The following is an 18,293-nucleotide window of genomic DNA, read 5'->3' on the forward strand; positions in this document are numbered from 1 at the left end:
ACATTTCCTTCTCTTACCCTTAAGACAGACAAAGCTTCCCTGTGTGTAGAGCTAGTAGAACAGGGGTGTCAAACTGGATTTCTTCGTGGGTCGGATCAGCATTTAGTTCTCCTCTGCAGGGCAACCTCAAGCGCCATCTCGGAGAGCCACCTTCACTTTTGTAGCTTTTACTTCCCCCACCCCAAGCACTCCCCTCCTTCTCAACACACACTCCTCGCCCCCAGTTTCATATCAGACTGGTACTGAACGCCCAGCGCGAGGTGGCCGTTCTAACCAATAGGGTACGCTCCCGCCCTGAGAACCAGCTCCCAACATCTTCCTTTTCCTTTCTGTCCGTCCTCAGCCCTTTGCCGAGATCGCCCGCCTGACCGACGTGCAGGAAGGCATTATCGTCCGCTGCATTCAGCGCCTGGATGAAACCTGCCGCGAGATGCGCAACGCTGCCCGGGTGACGGGGGAGCCGACGCTGCACGCGAAGATGGAAGCCGCCTCCAACATGATCAAGAGAGACATTGTCTTTGCCGCTAGCCTCTACACCCAGTGAGGGGTGAGTGGGGCAGATGCCGGCTGGACTGGGTCCATTTTGCAGGCCTGGGAAATTCTTATTCTCCCTTTATTCTGACCTCTGAGAGGTTTTGCAATGCATCTGCAGATATTAAAACAATAAAAATATGCCCTCAGGGAGTTGGTCACCTGTCTTTTATGTAGTAAAGCCGGGGTCCCCAACTTGTGGGTCACAGCCCACTAGTGCAATGGTCACCAATCAGTAGGTCAGGGACCACTGGTGGTCCCTGAGAAAATGTTGGTGGTCTACAGAGAAATGTCACCCCCAAAGCATTCCCCATAGCAATTAATCCAGGCTGCGCAGGAACACAAGGCTGTGCTACCCACATGGCCCGCGGGAACACAAGGCTTGCGTCGCTTGCTTTGTGAACAACATGAGATAGTGAGGGGAGGGGGGGGAAAGGCCGGAGGTGGGGAGAACTTGCCCCACTCGCCCCATATGCCTCGCATGGCCACCGGGCTGCTTCTTTCTGCTTCTGCTTTTGTCTGCATGCAAGAAAATCAGCAAAAGTCTTTCTTTCTCTCCCGCAAACTCCGCCAGAAGTCAGTCTTTGGATCCTGCAAGGCATCCTGCTCCAAGAGGCTGCACCGGTGCGACAAGTCTCAGAAAGACTCGTTTCTGGCGGAGTTTGGGGGAGAGCTAGACTTCTGCTGCTTCTGCTGCTTTCCTTGCATGAAGCCAAAAGTCTCTCTGTCTCTCTCTCCCCCCTGAGAATGGAGCTGGAGACGGTATCCGGCCATCCCAAATAAAGAATGATCGATCGGTAGGAAAACGGGGTGGGGAATTTTCCTGCAGACTTTTGGGGGGAATTTTCCCAGGGTCTCTGCTGTTTTCTGCAGAGACCCGGGGAAAATGTCAGCAAGCCATCATCAGTCAAAATTCATATTAGTAGTCTGCGGGATTTAAAATGATGGTGGCCCCTGAGGTCCAAAAGGTTGGCGACCCCTGCACTAGTGGCCCATGAGGGTTTTGCAACTGGGCCATGGAAATGGCTGGCGAGTGCACGGAGGGGGTGAGCGCATACTCGCACACTCCATTCGAGTACACAGCAGGCACGTATGCACACCCGCTTGTGGAATTGCCATGGAAAAAAATACCAGCCAGCCAGCAGCAGCTTCTGACCAAACACAGAATCCAACATGATCAGCATAAAGAGGCCAACAAACTAGAGAGAAGATGGAATATCTTTTCTTCTGGCGAAGGAGGCGTCAACTTATTAGGGTCACATCCTTTACTACAGAATTCCCCAACGTTTCGGGCTTTGCAAACCGGGCGTGGGGGGAGGCAGTGGTTCTTGCAACTGGACTTTCTTGTTTTTTTCTTTTGAAGACATTTCACTTCTCATCCAAGAAGCTTCTTCAGCTCTGACAGGACGGTGGGGAATGGAAGGATTTATATTCCTTGCAGACAGCTGGCAATTTGCATCTTTTTAGAGGGTCTTTGAAGCACTTGGAGGTTTATCTGTGTCTGCAGGTTCACCTGAGGACTAGGAACCAGAAGCCCTATTCAGGTGATCCTGAGGACACAGATAAACCTCCAAGTGCTTCAAGGACCCTCTAAACCAGGGGTCCCCAAACTTGACAGCTTTAAGACTTGTGGACTTCAACTCTTCCTCCGGTCATGTTAGCTGAGGAATTCTGGGAGTTGCAAGTCCACAAGTCTTAAACTTGCCAGGTTGGAAGACCCTTGCTCTAAAAGGATGCAAATGACCAGCTGTCTGCGAGGAATATAACCCGTTCCATCCTGTCAGAGCTGAAGAAGGTTCTTGGATGAGAAGCAAAACGTCTTCACCTTTGGGACTGATCCAATTCATACATTATTGTTAAATACGATCCAATTATGGATCACATTATGCTAAAGATAATGTGTGTGTCCCAAATTTACCCACAACTGGCTGAGACACATCCAAAGCTCCTCCCTTCTCAAACCATCTTGATTTCAAGTAGGCTTCCATCAACAAAAGGACACCCTTAGTTCATGACACCCTTGCTCTCTCTTTTATTGTTTGTAAACCACAGACGACATGAGAAAGAACATGCGGCAGAAGCGCCTATAGGAAACTATGCACGAAAGGATGTCTTGTTGCCGTTCATTTGTTGTCGCAGCAGTGCCATCGTTCCGCTTTCCCGTTCTCCAAGTGGCAGCTAACGGGCTTCTTTGGTGCCTGTTTTCTGTCCATCACCCGCCTTGGCCTGCCAGATGCAGCAGCTTCTAGACTCCAAAACCAGCTAGGCTTCCGGTGCATCTGTCTGGAAGTCGGGACGTGGGGGGCTTCCTGCACTCAGAGCCTCCACGTACCAGTCAGGCAGGAAACAGTAGTGAGAATCCTGATGCACTGTGAAGGAAACTGGTTGCCCTGGGTTCCAAGCAAAGAGATGAACCAACCTGGAAGAGAGGAAGGAAAAAGCGAACTTTTGAGATCAGGGTAGGAAATGTTCGGTTGTCAGGATTCCGGCAGTTACCCCCAATTAAATCATGAGTCAGACTTCCAAACTTTAAAAGGATTTATTGGGAGTTAAACTATCCGGCACTGCCTGGGTGTAGCCGACTCTGAGACACATCATTCATTGTCACCCTTGACCCTGGTTTTCCCCCCCACCCCCTGGGTGTATCGTAATTCTTATTCTCCAATGGGACCCGTCCATAGCCAAGAGTCATCCATCATACTCTCCAGTTAGAATTTTGCACGGCAGAAACTTCAGTCACCTAGTTACTATCTCTGAAAAACTATTTATGGAATGCACTTTTGATTTCCAAGCTGCCACACTGTTCTTTCAAACCCCTTTTCCCCCCTCCCTATCTGTTGGCAACTCTTTAAAAAAAACATAGAAATATTTTATGAATTGACATAATTCCCATCGTCCATCACCATGGTTGCAGAACCTAGGATTGCTGGTCTGTCTCTTTTAATGGTCAGCTTTGGACACCTCACTATTGCCAGCGCTTGAGAACTGAAGAGACCTCTCTCTCCTAAGTTCTGCAAAGATGGAGAACCCATCCCTTTCCAGATGTTGCTGACGTCCAACTTCTAGCAATCCTTTGTCATTGGCCACCACCAGTTGTGGTTGCTAGGAGTTACCATTTAGCAACTTTCAGAGGTGCTCAGCCTCCACTTCTTGAACTAGTCAACTGTTGCGGTGAACATGCCTTCCTGCCAGGTGTGTCAAAATTACGACTACTCACTTTGGATTGTCTTCCGTCACCACTGTCTTCAAAAAAGCTAGAAAAGCAGCACAGAAATTCATACACACAGCTGGCTTCCAACAGCCTGGATCGTCCTGTCAAGCGTAGGGAAAAAATTGGTAACTTAAGAAATAACCGGGGTTTTTGTTTTGAGGCATAAATGCAACCAAGTATATATCTTTTCATTTCCAGCCCTTAAAAGAAGAGCTATCTGGCTGGTCGCCATTTCTGTTTCAAACCAGCATTTCTCCATAAGAGCCACAGATCTAAGAGTTAAGAGTGTGTCTCTTTCTTATGAAGTGGGTTGCTTGAAACTTCCTTAAACTCTACGAGGAACCCAATGTTTCTGGCTTTGCAGACTGGCGGGGGAGGAGAGGACGGCTCTGCGCGAGTGGGCAGCAAGTGTGCGCCTAGCTCCATTTGTGCAAGCGGCGTGCCCGCACCCTTGCTTCTCACTTAAAAGCATGCTCGCCTGCTACTTGCGTCTGGAAGCACATGCATGCGTGCACTCGCCAGCTGTTTTGGCGGCCCGGTGGCAACCCCCTCCAGGGCCCGTAGGCCAGGGGTACCTAATCTAAAAACACAGTTTCTCTTCCTTGGGAATGTTAAGATGCATGAACTTCAACTTGCAGAATTGCCCAGCCACCATGGTTAGCTGGGGATTTCTGGAAGTTGAAGTCCACACATTTTAAAATTGCCAAGATTGGTTTAGACCAGTGGTGGCTAACCTTTTGGGGCTCCTGTGCCAAAAACTGTGTGCGTGCTTCATGCGCTAGTGTGCCAGCACCCAGAAGGCAATGAGCACCCCCACACACCCCGTGCACATGCACACACAATCCCCACACCTCCCCTTACCTGCACTGTACCTTACAGCTGATTTTTGCCCGGTTTGAAGCCTTTTTCGGTCTCCCAGAAAAACCCTCTGCAGGCCCATTTCGTCACTTCTGGTATTAACAGGAAGTGGCAAAATGGGCCTATTCAGCCTGCAGAGGCTTTTTTTCAAGCCACTGGGAGGCCAAAAAAGGCCTCAAGCCAGGGAAAAATCAACTGTGAGGCCTAGTTTGAGGCCTTTTTCGACCTTCCAGTGGCTTGAAAAAAGGCTCTGCAGACCGAATGGGCACGTTTCGTCAGCCGTGAGACACACGCATGCGCAGAGAGGTACGTTTGCCTGTGGTTCATGTGCCAGCACAAATGACTCTTCGTGCCACCTGTGGCAGGCGTGCCATAGGTTCGCCATCACGGGTTTAGACCATCAAGGAAGCGTCAAATAACCCACTTCATAAGAGAGACATTCTAACCCAGTATTGGAGAAACTCTAATTTCTACTGCTGCCTGAGGCATGAAACCTGGCTATGTGACTTTTGGCTAGTCCCTCCTTCTCAACCCAATCCACCTCATATAGTGGTTGTTACGGGAGTGGGAAACTGGAATGTTATGTATGTTTGTTGCCTGAGTTATTTATAAAAAAATAAGATGGGATATGAATGAATAAAAATAGACGAAATGGGGGAATGACACACTAGCAGTGGCTGCTAGATTTATGACAGACTCCCCTTTCCCCCTCCTTTGTTCTCCATCTATCCATCTTTTTGGTTATCATCATATTCATTCTTCTTGTAATTCCTTTGTCATTGCTTAATTAAATGTTTACTGTTACTTCATTTGCATATGCCTTTTCATTTTCTTCCTTTTTACTATTATAAGCCGCAGAGCAGCCCCATAGCAAAGTAGGCAGCAAATAAAATATAAAAATAAGAATAAGAATGAAGATGGAGGAGGAGGAGGAGGAGGAAGAAGAGGAAGAGGAAGAGGAAGAAGAAGAAGAAGAAGAAGAAGAAGAAGAAGAAGAAGAAGAAGAAGAAGAAGAAGAAGAAGAAGAAGAAGAGTAATAGTAGTAGTTGTAGTAGTAGTAGTAGTAGTAGTAGTAGTAGTAGTAGTAGTAGTAGTAGTGGGAGGAATGACAAGGAACAAAATCCAGTAAGAACACATGACAAAACTCCAAAGATCTATCCAGCATTCTTAAGATGTTTAGTATAATCAATGTCGGTTGCATCAGAGAAGCCTACAGATAATCCTCGAATTATGACCATAATTGAGTCCAGAATTTATGTTGCTAAGTGAGAAATTGGTTAAGTGAGTATCGGCCCATTTTACAACTTTTCTTGCCACGTCTGTTAAGTGAATCACAGCAATTGTTAAATTAGTAACCTGGTTGTTAAGTGAATCTGACTTTGCTTGTCAGAAGGTCCCAAAAAGGTGATCCCATGATCCCGGGACACAGCCAAGGTCATAAATATAAACCAGTTGTCAAGCATCCGAATGTAAATCATGTGGGGAATGGTCATAAGTGTGAAAAATGGTCATAAGTCACTTTTTTTCAGTGCCGTTGTAACTTCAGTCACTAAATGAACTATTTTAAGTCGAGGACTACCTGTATAAGCTTGTATCGGGCAACTTGCAATTTGGGGTGTGCAAGACATGTAAAAAAACCAAACAAACGGTGTGGCTGCAGCTGCCATCTTGGTATTTTGGAGCCTGTGGACTTGAGGGCATCTCTTTCCCAAGGTCAAACTTACCCGAATGAGTTTGAATATTTTCATAGTCTCAAAAGTTTCCAGCCCCACAACTGAGCCATCGGGCCCTCGATACCCTGCCACAATCCGGGACACCCCAGGAAGAAAAGACTGGGCCCACCACTTGATCATCTTGTGCCTGAAAAGAAGGCAGATGATTGCAATGAATGTCAATCTGCATTGAAGTGAACCCCCATCCACTCAGCTGGGAAGTGCTCCGTTTCATCAAGTAGTGAACCTGGTTTAATTGATTAATCCTGGTTTAATTTGGAAAAAATAAGCCACAATGCGGAACTGCAGCCTGTTGTTGGCTTACTGACTACAAGGTAGTCCTCAACATATGAGCATAATTGAGCCCAGAATTTCTGTTGCTAAGGGAGAAATTTGTTAAGTGTTAACCCGTTTTTGCTCTTTCCAAATTTGTTAAGTGAATCGCTGCAGTTGTTAAATTAGTATCATGCGGCCTGTGGGGTGCTTAGATCTGGCCCATGGGAGCCACCCTGGAAATAGCAAAGGACCAGCCCGCGGTGCCTCCACCAGCAAAAACAGAGTTCGGGAGGGCCGTATCCAGCCCCCACAAGCTCTGTTTTTGCTGGCAGAGGCTGTCATGCCTCTCTATTAGAATCGAACTCTGAGGGACAGGAGGGACAGACGACAGGGAGCGGAAGTGTGGCTCCGGAGGTTGTGGGGGAACTGGGGAAGGGCACAGGCCGGCTGGGCATTCAGAGGGGGACCCAGGCCCATCCCCTCTTCATCCTAGGGCACGTAGGGAGGAGTGGATAAGGAAGAAATGTGAATGGCGTGGTCTATGGGGGAGAAAAGGTCCTTGATCCCCTTCGTGGGCTGTAGCTGTGAGGACTGTTTAAAAGGACAAACTGCGTATGGGCCAGTGCTGGAAGCAAAGCTTGAAAATATTTCTAGTTTGTCAGTTCTTATCTGAATTCTGGCGTCCTTCCCAGTGTGCGTATTTCGATATCTCTGGATGTCTTCAAGCCCTTATCCTGCCAGTCTCATTAATTACTTCAGTGTGGTTTGTGTTGTTTTTTTTTTTCTATTTATAATTTATATGTATTTTGAGTTTGAACAGAAGTTCTTCCTTTTCGCAACTGTTTGTGGGGGAGTTTTTTCTCCAGTCAATGATAATTGGACCTTTGAAGCCAAGCTGAAGGAATTGAAGGGACTTCACCTGTTTTTGTGACTTTGTTGCTTTTGTATCCCACTCTGGATCATCACAGAAGGTTGCAGGAGGCCGTCCCAGTCTAAAACGGAGATCGGTAGCCCGTTTTCACGGCATTGCACTCGAACTACCACAGGTACCCCTGACACGATTGACCATCCCCACCCTGGCCATGCCCCCTAGCCCCCCCTCCCAAGGTCACACACAACCTGATGTGGCCCTCAATGAAATTGAGTTTGACACCCCTGCTGTAGATGTTTCTACTGCTTATGGGTCTACTGCAGAAGATTTGAGCTGCATACAAAGTTTATTTCCGCTGGCGGTAGTCCATCTTGTTTCCTTGTCGTTGCCAAACTGAAGCCCCGGATTTTGCCCCTGTTTTTCTATGCTTGCCACTTTGTGCCAATTGCCACTTTCCTCCCCCAGCATCCTAGGAGCCAGACGAGAAGGGATGGCTGTGTGACAGGTCTAGCTGAAGAGCGGGGGACAGACGCAGGCATCAAGAAGGAAACACAATTTTGACTCTTCCTTCCTCACCTGTAGAAACTTCTCCTCTGAGCGGGGCTGTGCATGACTTTGGTAGTCTTCAGCTCCACGTAGCAACTAGGTGGCTGTGGCGAAGGGCTCCGGGGATCGGTGCAATCTACCTCCCCAGAGAAGAGAAGAGAGTGATTTCCCAGGCGGGACCGAATCACTGTGCAGAAAGCTTCATTTGTGTTCACTACTCCAGTTGGATCAGGAATCCCATCGGGAGTATCTGAAGGAGAATGAGAAGGTTGTTCATTTCCAGGTCATTCCTTCAAGAAGCTGTACAAGGCAATTGTCCACTTCCTATCACAATGGGAACTGGAATTTCTGTCATAAGATGAGCCAGACATGATTTTAGAGCCATTTTTATGATGGTCGCTTTAAGCAAATCATCACGGTTATTCAGTGAACCCCCACGGTCATAAGTGCAAACCCCATTCTTTTGGACATCTTTTGCTGGAAAGTTGCCAAAAAAACTTGCAAATCACATGATCACAAGGCATTATCGGCCGTAAACATGAGCCGGATGCCAAACGCCCGAATTGCAATCATATGGACATGGGGTTGGTAAGACAGCCATAAATGCAAGGACCAAGCATAAGTGTGAGGACCGGATTGTCATTGGTCCGATTAATGAACCCAACAAAAAAACAGGCACTTTAAGGAACTCTGAAATCCCAAAAGCAAAACTTTATGGAGTACATCATTTCAGCACTGAAGAAAGCAAAACCAGCTCTAACTTTTCCTGCGCAATGCTGCAAAGAATAGATTTCTCCCCTCCTCCCACTGGACAAGTCACATTGTCCAATTATGAATCGTTCTTTTGTTTTGAGAAAGGTTCGTGTCTTGGCCAACACCTGCAGAAGTGTCCTTGGCTCTCACAGTTGAAGTCTGGAGTCTCCCCATTCTATCTTCCCCTGCCCTGGCGGGGAGGGCAGTTCTTTGGCAAGTTAAAAAGTTAAAAATTAAAATCCACAGAAAGCATAAGCGAATTCAATCTTGTCACAGACTTTTTCAGCAGCTGTTGTAACTTTGAACCATCACTAAATAAATGGTCACAAGTCAAGGACTGCCTGGAGCATCAAATAAACATGGTATTGCATCATTGCAACCATTCAGTCAATCATTAGCTGGATTAGCTGACTAATATCCATCTGCATAAAAAGTGTCAGTTTCTCCCATTATTTTCCCCCTGAGTTTTGCTACCACAGACAAACACGGCTCTCCACATACATTGTCTACCTCCAGGATGGATTTGATTTAAATCATATCGATTTAAATCACGATTTAAATCACTAGTAAAAAGGCTTGATTTAAATCAACTCGATTTAAATCATAATTTTTAAACAGCAACTGTCATCTCTGTCCTGAAGCATTTCCTCTGACCTGCTGCTAACTCACCGACAGTCCTAATATTGCAGAATATACAGCCTCATGCTACATAACTAAGCTCCCATTTCATGCTGAATAAAATAAATTACTAATGTATGTTAAATAAAAAACTAGATTTTTACTCAAATCATTTTATTAAAATAAATTTGATTAAAATAAAAAAAATCCAATTTAAATTTTAAAAATCTGATTTTTTTTATTTATTTTTTTAAAATCATTTTTATCCACTCTGTCTGCCTCATTCTTAGTAATTCAAACACTCTGAAAAAGACAGAAGCATCAGCTGAGTTTAGGAAGGGAAAAATAAATTAAGCATTGCTCCTAAAGACCTGGCTTTCAATTCACAGCTGGGAGATCTCCAGAAACCTTACCGGCACACATATATTGCTCAAATTTATATCCCATATACACGAGCTCCTTCAGCATTTCTGAGCGCTGCTCCCGTTCTCGTCGGGCGGCCTCAGTTTCAAACTCGCTAATGTACAAGGTCCCCCGGAAGAGAGTGACAGCCAGCAACCATCCCTCCCGACTCTCGTATGGGGTGGTCAGCACTTTGGTGAGATGCCCCCGCCAAGTCACAAAGTCAGCATTCAGGAGCTTTCTGCAGGGGAGAGGGAGAGGGACAAAGACAAAGAGAAAGAAAAAGAGAGAAAGGAAATGAGAGAAAGGAAAAGAAAAAGAAAGGGAAAGGGGAGAAAGAAGAGAGAGAGAGAAAAGAGAAAGAAAAAGAAATTATGAAAAAGAGAAAGAAAGAAAATGAAAAAAATTGTGAAAGAAAGAAAAAGAAAAAGAGAAAAGAGAAAGGAAAAAGGGAGAGAAAGAAAGAAATTATGAAAGAGAAAGAAAAATTATGAAAGAAAGAACAAGAAAAAAGAGAAAGAAAAAGAAAAAGAAAAAAGAGAAAGAAAAGAAAAAGGAAAAAGGGAGGGAGGGAGGGAGAGAGAGAGAAAGAGAGAGAGAGAGAGAGAGAGAGAGAGAGAGAGAGAGAGAGAGAGAGAAAGAAAGAAAGAAAGAAAGAAAGAAAGAAAGAAAGAAAGAAAGAGAGAAATTATGAATAACCAACCAAAAAAACTAGATCTGCCTAAATCCCAGTAGAATCAAAGCAAGATAACTATTTTAACACTGCTCTTTATTGTTTTTCCAGCAGTACATATCACAGTTACATTCTTAACAGTGTTAGACATCAACATATATTATTTTGCATCTTCTGTCATTGATTCATATATAAATATCAACTATAATTGTTTTCCGTAGTTATATTTGCTATTACATTCTATCTTTATCTATCACATCTATATACCATTCTCTTAAGGTCTCTTCTACATAATTTTTGCTTTTCATATCTTATCCTTATTTTGTAACAATTCGTTCCATCTCTGCCATATTGAGTAGTAATCAGATTCTTCTTTTTCCTTCATTTTTAATGTAAGTATACTCATTTCTGCACAATCAGTTATTTTTTGTAGAACTAAGTCTTCTGTTGGTATATTTCCACATTTGCACGTATGCAATTCTGGCTGCAGTTAATATGTGTAAGAATTAGGTATTTTATCTTTTTTGGGCAACGGTCTTTAATTATTCTCAGTAAATAGGATTCTGGTCTGAGTTCAGTTTGGTGCCCAGTGATTCCTTATATCCAATCCTTAATTTGATTCCAATAGATCTTGGCCTTGGGGCATAGCCACCACATATGGTAAAAGGTACCGTCAACTTTTTGGCATTTCCAGCATTTGGGGCTGATATTTGGGTATATTTTGGCTAATCTTGTCGGGGCTAGGTGCCATCTGTAAAACATTTTGTATAAATTTTCTTTATATGTTGAGGCTACTGTTAATTTGTAATTTATATTCCATAATTTTTCCCATTCCTCCAAATCTATGTTATATCCAAAATTCCGTGCCCATCGTGTTCTTTACCGTTTCCTCATGCATTTTAAAATCTAATAAATATCTGTATATTTTGGATATAAATTTTTGTTCTGGTCCAATTAAAATTTTATCTAATTGATTTTGCCCCTTATCGAATACAAATTCTTCTAAATCCTTTTTATATCTTATTTTGAATTTGAAGGTATGGTCACCAATCAATTGTAATTCCCTGTTCTTGATTTGATTTGAGATTCCCTTGGGTGTCTAATCATTCATTATAATTTATCATTTTCCCTAAATCCAATCCATTAGGATGTATCATGGCCTCCTTGGTTGACAATCAACATGGTATTTTCATGTAGTATTTATTCTTAATTTTCCTCCATGTCAATATAAGTGAATTTCTTATTAAATGTCAGTTAAAGTAGGCATGTGGCTTACCTTTTTCTCCCATAAGTATGCATGCCATCCTTCCTGGAGGTCATGACCCTCTATGGTTAGCATTCTCTTGTTCTTTAGTTTAACCCAATCCTTGATCCAATCTAATATTGCTGCCTGATAGTAAAGTTCCCATTCTGGTAACCCAAAACCACCTCTGCTTTGATTATCCTGCATCAACTTTAATTTAATGTGTGGTTTTTGGCCCCGCCAAACAAATTTGGTTATTTTATTCAATTCAATGAAAAAATGTTTTCCTAATTTTATCAGGATCATCTGATAAAAGGTACGTCAATTTTGGTAGTGTGTTCATCTTTAGCACTGCAATTTTGCCTACGATTGATAACTGTAGTTTCCCCCATGATTCCAATTCTTTCCTAATTTGTTCATTTAATTTATTATAATTGTCCTCCTTGACTGACAAACACCTAGCAGATAGCCATATTCCCAAATATTTTTTTTCGCTCTGTAATCCCTATTTATTTTGTAATTCTATTTTCTGTTTTGCCGTGGTTTTTAACAATCATTTTAGTTTTGTTCTTGTTTATTTTTAATCCAGCAACTTCCCCAATTTTTCTATTTCTTGAAGTAATATATGCCCATTTTGTATTGGTTCTTCCACTATACATATAAGGCTGTCTGCGAATGCTTGGACCTTGTATTGTTCGTTCCTAATTTTGATCCCTTTTATTTTTGGGTTTCGTCTAATTGTGGCAAGTAGTATTTCCAGGGATAAAATAAATAGCAGAGGTGATAGTGGGCACCCTTGTCTCACTCCTTTGCCTATCTCAAAGTCATCCGTATGATCTCCATTCAATAGTATACTTGCTTTTTGAGTAGAGTATATGGCCTGTAATGTTTTCACTATGTTAATACCAAAATTCATTCCTTGTATTTGTTGTAGCACAAATTTCCAATTTAGATTGTCAAAAGCCTTTTGTGCGTCGAGAAATATTAATGCTGCTTGCTTTTCAGGGTGCGCTTCATAATATTCGATTGCGTTTAACACTATTCTAATGTTATCTCTAATTTGCCTAATTGCCAGGAAGCCGTTTTAGTCCGATTGTATAATCTCACTTAAAATTGGCTTCATTCTTTCCGCTAATATGGTCATAAATATTTTATAATCTGTGTTTAACAGGGAAATTGGTCTATAATTTGAAATCATTTGTTGATCGGTACCTTCCTTTGGAATTAGGGTAGCATATGCCTCAGACCAAGACTTTGGCAATTTAGCTTCTAGTAACGCCTCATTGTATACCTCTAATAATGTCGGTTCAAGTAATTAGTACATATTTTTATATAGTTCACTAGGGAAGCCATCTGGTCCTGGCGTTTTGTTATTTTTCTGCTTTCGTACTGCCTTTTTCAGCTCTCCTGGGGTTATTTCTCCATTCTGGCTGTTTTTGAGGCTGTTTTGGGGCCTGTTTTCTGGCTGTTTTGGGGGCCGTATTCTGGCCGTTTTTTGGGCCCATATTCTGGCCAGTTTTTTTGGTGTTTGGGGGCATTTTCTGGCTGTTTTCAGCCGGCACAGTGCTGCAGGAGGCCATGGAGGGTGAAAACAAGGCATGGGGGTGGGTGGGAGGCGCATGCAGCCCATTTTAGCCGCCAGAGGCACCGCAGGACAGTCCTTTGATATTTCCAAGCCAGCCCTACAGGCCTGATTTAAGCACCCTGCAGGCCGGATCTGGCTTGCAGGCCTTGAATTTGACGCCCCTGCTCTAACTCTTTCTCACCCTTTGTCCTCAGTCTGTAACTGCTTCCGGTTCTGCACAATCCATTGCAGCAGATGCTCCAGGCCTTCACGGATGCTGTCATCTCGCTGCACGTAGCGGTTGCGGTAGCCATCGCGCAAGTCAAATCCAGGGGAGGGGCCTTCGCAAGGGGGCGGAGCATAGTAGCGTAGCTGACGAGCATCTCCGTGGAAGCACCGCTTGGCATCTAGGGAAAAGCATCCCATTTCATCTGGCCGCCGGTAAAAGGGGAAAGGAGCATCGTACAGAGAGGGAGTAACCGGCAAAGTAAGGGGCGCCTTCGAATCGCTTCTTGGATGCTTGACTTTGGATTCATCCTCGTGATCCCCTTGGCTGAAAGACCTGGAACCGGCCGTGTGCTTCATAAGGGTTTGTGTCTAATAACAAAAAGAATGAGCATGAAACTTCTCCCTTCAGAATACACACCTGAGAAGTTGTCCTCGCTTAGCGTTCCTCTGGATTTAAGGCTAAAGTGGAAAATGTCTGCAGCGATTCTCAGGCATCCAGGTCAAGGCTGCCCCAAAGGTGCTCTTTTCTGGAGGCAACTGGACTTTGATTTTTCTTTGAAGATGTTTCACTTCTCAGCCAAGAGGTATCGGGTATGGAAGGATTTAATATTCCCTGCAGACGGCTGGTGATCCTGTCAGAGTTGAAGAAGCTTCTTGGATGAGAAGCGAAATGTCTTCAAAAAAAAAAAAACAACCAAGGAAGTCCAGTTGCCTCCTGAAAAATGCACCTTGGGGAACTTTTAAAACTCTAACCCAATATTTGACATTACAAGTAGTCCTCAACGTACAACAGTTCATTTAGTGACTGTTCAAAATTACAATGGCACTGGCAAAAATGACACCACTGCAGTATTCATGTGATCACAATTCAGGCACTCAGCAACTGACTCATATTTATTACAGTTGCCGTGTCCTGAGGATCATGGGGTCACCTTTTGTGACCTTCTGACGAGCAAAGTCAATGGGGAAGCCAGATTCACTTAACAACTGTGTGACTAACTTAACAGCTGCAGTGATACACTTAAAAACCATGGCAAGAAAAAATGGGACAAAACTCAAACTATTATATCTTTTCCATAATCATTCATCTTATGCCCAAATAACCCCGGATAGTTCACAGCAAGACAACATACAACAGTAATGCTGACATTCTCCCCTGTACATTTGCAGGGATCCCATCCTGCTTTAGCCTGATACTTTGATATTCAGCCAATGTGGCTGGGTTTTGGTTCAGCATGATTGGATATTGAAGCAATTCGGTTAGCATGTGTAGGAATACTAAACTATTTTATGGCTCAGCATGATGTGGGAACTAAGCATGATTTGCTACTACTAGAAATATTTATTCTCCTTTGTTTAGTTTAGTTTAATTTACTTCATTGTCATTGCACCTCATACAACAAAATTAAATACCATCTACAGTGTACATTATGACTATGGAAATAAACCCAAACACACATCGTTCACATTCTATACATTGAATTGAAAACCCTAATATTGCATTAATATTTCACTCTACAGTAGAATTCAATATAATTACTGCCCTGGGATAGAAGCTGTATTTCAGCCTATTTGTCCTTGTTTTTATTATCCTGTACCGTCTATCAGATGGTAATAGTTCAAAAAAAGAGTGCCCAGGATGAGATGGATCTTTGAGAATGTTTTGAACTTTCTTAAGGCTGCGGGAGCTATAAAGCTCTTCCAAAGAGGGGAGAGGTCAACCAATGATCCTCTGGGCAATGGCGCCAACCCTCTGGAGTGCTTTCCTATCTGCCATTGTGCAATTGGGAAAACATACACAGGTGCAGTAAGTTAAAATACTCTCTATGGTGCAGTGGTAGAAGGTCACCAGCAGTTTTTCATTGAGTTATTGTTTCCTGAGAAGTCTCAGGTAGTATAATCTCTGCTGGGCCCTTTTGACCAGGGCTGCAATGTGAGCGCCCCAGGACATGTCCTCTTTTATGGTAACACCCAGAAACTTAAAACTGGCCACTTGCTCCACTCGGTCCCCATTGATAAGCAAGGGCTGGATGTCTGATCTGTTCCTTCTATAGTCCACTATAAGCTCCTTGGTCTTATTGGTGTTGAGGATCAAGTTATTGTCTCCACAAGCTATTGTTTCTTCATTCTCTGTCTAGTATTAAAGTTGATTAGCAGTTTGGACTTCTTTTTCTACCTGTATAATACAAGCAGTCCACAACTTACAAAAGTTCATTTAGTGACTGTTCAAAGTTACAACAGAACTGAAGAAAAGTGACCAAATGACCCTTTTCACATGTATAACTGATGCAGCATCCCCCCCGTCAGGTGATCAAAATGCAGAGGCTTAGCAACGTCATAACGATGAATCGGTTTCATCATTATGACGGTTGCAGCGTTCCAGGGTCATATGATCCCCTTTTGCAACTTTCTGACAAGCGAAGTCAATGGGAAAGCCAGATTTATTGAACAACAAGGTCAGTAACAACTTCACTCATTTTGCCCCCATTTTACGACCCCACAGTTCTTAAGTGGAACAACTGCAGGAAGAAAGGTCATAGAATGGGGCAAAATTCCCTTGACAAATGTCTCACTTAGCAACAGAAATTCTGGGCTGAATTGTGGTCGTAAGTCGAGGAGTACATGTAAAACAAAGGCCCCCTAAGTCCTGGCTCCTAATTCCCACCCCCGGGAGAGTTTAGGAGCTGACCCCTGCCCTTTGACCTCTGACCTGGCCTTGGATTCCTTTAACGAGCATCAGAAACAAGGAAAATCCCAACTGATCCTTCTTCCGAATTTCCCCGCTTACCTGCCGTGACGTCAATACCAAGCGCCGGGAATGCCTGCAGCCTCGTTTAGGGGATCGCACGCCTGACGTTAAACCACCATTGGAGCCCAGTCGGAGCGGCTGGTTTTCTGGTCAAAAAACAAAGCCCACTTTCGCTTGTTTGCTCTAAGTTGCATCATCAAAGGGCGCCAATTAGCAGAGGAAGCCCTGCCTTTTCTTTTTCCCGGTTTCTTTCAGGGTCGTGCAATTTAAATGTAAGGCCACTAGAGGGCAGCCGAAGCCTGCTTTCTGATTCAGGCGCCTTTAAGGTTTTCTGGAGTTTCTCAATCTCAAAAGTTCTTTTAAAATGCGTTGGACCTCGACTCCCCAAATTTTCCAGCCAGCGTGGGGAGTTGAATTCTGGGAGTTGTAGTTTACACGTCTTATAGGGTCCAAGATTGAAAAAACACTCGTTAGTTAGTCTTAGACCTTCTTAATTTTTTAAACAGATTAACACCGTTGGAAGGGACCTTGTAGGTCATCTAGTCCAACCCCTCATCCAAAACCCATTTGACGGTTTTGCTTCTGCTCTGCAATCCCAGCCTGGAGATAATGGGAACTGTAGTGTGAGACATTTGGAGGACATGGGGCAGGTATTTTATGCAAATTCCCAAGGAGCCTGTCCTGATTCTTTTTGGAAAGTGTTGTAAACTGTAATCATGTCAATACAATTAATCATAGGGACGGACTGTTGGAGTATTATTAAATTCATATTATGTTTTTTAAATTACTGTTTGTACTAGTATATATTTTTGAGCACAGTCTTGTCTGATTTTAAACTAATTCAGCCGTATAAGTTAAGATTGGGAAGTTGAAAAATCATTTTGGAAGAATGAAGTAGTTTTTTAGAAGCTGTCCATCTGGAAGATCAAGTCAGCTAGACAAAGCTGCTTCCCCTTCATTTTTTTTTTAAATAAACATTTTTAAAAATCTGAACTACTTGGTTTTTCATATGCAATAAACCTAACAGGACATGAATAAACCTCACATGATTTTTTTGGTCAAAAACAGAGATGCATCAAAATAGAAGAAAGTGATGGCTGTCTATGCTTTTCAAAGTGTGTTGGAAGAAATGTCCATCTGGTTTTAAGTCCAAGTGGGGAAAAAGACACTGAAAACATGGAAGCCACTTGGGAAAGATGGTTTATTGATGAGCAGGATGGGTTCCTGGGCAGAAAAGGGAAGAGGTGCTGAGAGTCCCTGGGTTTTATGCCCTCTCTGGGCTTATAACTTCCTGGAGCAGGAAGAGTATCCTGACTGGTTACTGTCAGAGGGCATAGCTAGCTTTGTAGGTTGTCTATGTGCTAAGTTTGGTTGAAACTTGGTGGGTGGTGCAATTAAATGGCTCTCTTTGAAGGAGGTAGATCTTTGTTATGTCGAATAGACTGGCCCAGGCCTTAATGGCCCATTAACAAAGGTGGGAGGGCTGAGATTCCGCCTCTCTGAGTTTCTACTTCTCTTTTAGGGGAATTATTCTGCCTTTTTAGTATATCCTAAAATATTTCATTTTTCTAAGAGAAGGGTGGGGTTTTAACTTCCAACATGTGGAAAAGAAAAAAGCAACTTTCTCTTGTTTCAGATGTGGTCCCCTCCAGCCTGCAAGACTGTTGGTCAGGCTGCTCAGAAGAAAGAGAGCCTACTACTGATACTAGACAGCATTAGACTGCTGCCATTGGAGACCCATTTGTTGCTTAGCATTGAGATCTCTCAGGAGTGGAAAATAAGAGTGAAGTAACAGGGGACACAAAACCACTTCTTCATAGGCTAGACATTACAAGACCAAGAACATAGAAAGAAGGTGCAGTCTAACAATACAGAAACATAAATTACTTGGTTTCTGAGGAGCTTTTGCCAAAAGCAAATGGTAAATGTGTATACATAGTGTAAATTTAAGCCTTGTTCCAACATCAGTGAGATGCTACCGTCATCCAAACTTGCACAAAACAATTCTGATTGTGAAAAAAAAAACAACCCTAATCACCAGGGAATTGTTACTTAGAC

The 18,293-nt window shown here is 43.4% G+C and overlaps 2 protein-coding genes across 2 annotated transcripts in view; one reads left to right on the forward strand and one right to left on the reverse strand.

Moving 5' to 3' along the window:
* Nucleotides 1-678, forward strand: part of SKIC2 (SKI2 subunit of superkiller complex) — a 52,253-nt gene extending 51,575 nt beyond the window's left edge. The window contains exon 29 of the mRNA XM_087928568.1: nucleotides 344-678. Within this exon, the coding sequence (XP_087784694.1) occupies nucleotides 344-544 (201 nt within the window). The 3' untranslated portion in view covers nucleotides 545-678. The remainder of the gene's footprint in view (nucleotides 1-343) is intronic.
* A 1,861-nt stretch (nucleotides 679-2,539) lies between these two features.
* DXO (decapping exoribonuclease) lies at nucleotides 2,540-16,490 on the reverse strand. Its single transcript, XM_026720058.2, has 7 exons — nucleotides 16,275-16,490; nucleotides 13,461-13,855; nucleotides 9,790-10,019; nucleotides 8,036-8,255; nucleotides 6,325-6,460; nucleotides 3,749-3,843; nucleotides 2,540-2,950 (listed from the first exon to the last, which is right to left on the reverse strand). Exons 2-7 carry the CDS (start codon nucleotides 13,841-13,843, stop codon nucleotides 2,794-2,796), a joined length of 1,221 nt encoding a protein of 406 aa, XP_026575843.2. The 5' UTR covers nucleotides 13,844-13,855; nucleotides 16,275-16,490; the 3' UTR covers nucleotides 2,540-2,793.
* Nucleotides 16,491-18,293: the final 1,803 nt, after the last annotated feature.

Source organism: Pseudonaja textilis, chromosome 2, assembly GCF_049901715.1.
Source record: "Pseudonaja textilis isolate UNSWEBS1 chromosome 2, rPseTex1.2, whole genome shotgun sequence".
NCBI lineage: Eukaryota > Metazoa > Chordata > Lepidosauria > Squamata > Elapidae > Pseudonaja > Pseudonaja textilis.

Bases quoted from the DNA above. Each gene is read 5' to 3' on its own strand.
- DXO (XM_026720058.2), bottom strand. From the start codon at position 13,843: ATGAAGCACACGGCCGGTTCCAGGTCTTTCAGCCAAGGGGATCACGAG. The intron at 8,256-9,789 runs GTAAGGTTTCTG...ATTCTCCTTCAG, and splicing joins TGAGCAATATATGTGTGCCG to ATACTCCCGATGGGATTCCT. The intron at 3,844-6,324 runs GTAAGTTTGACC...TACGCTTGACAG, and splicing joins AAATATTCAAACTCATTCGG to GACGATCCAGGCTGTTGGAA.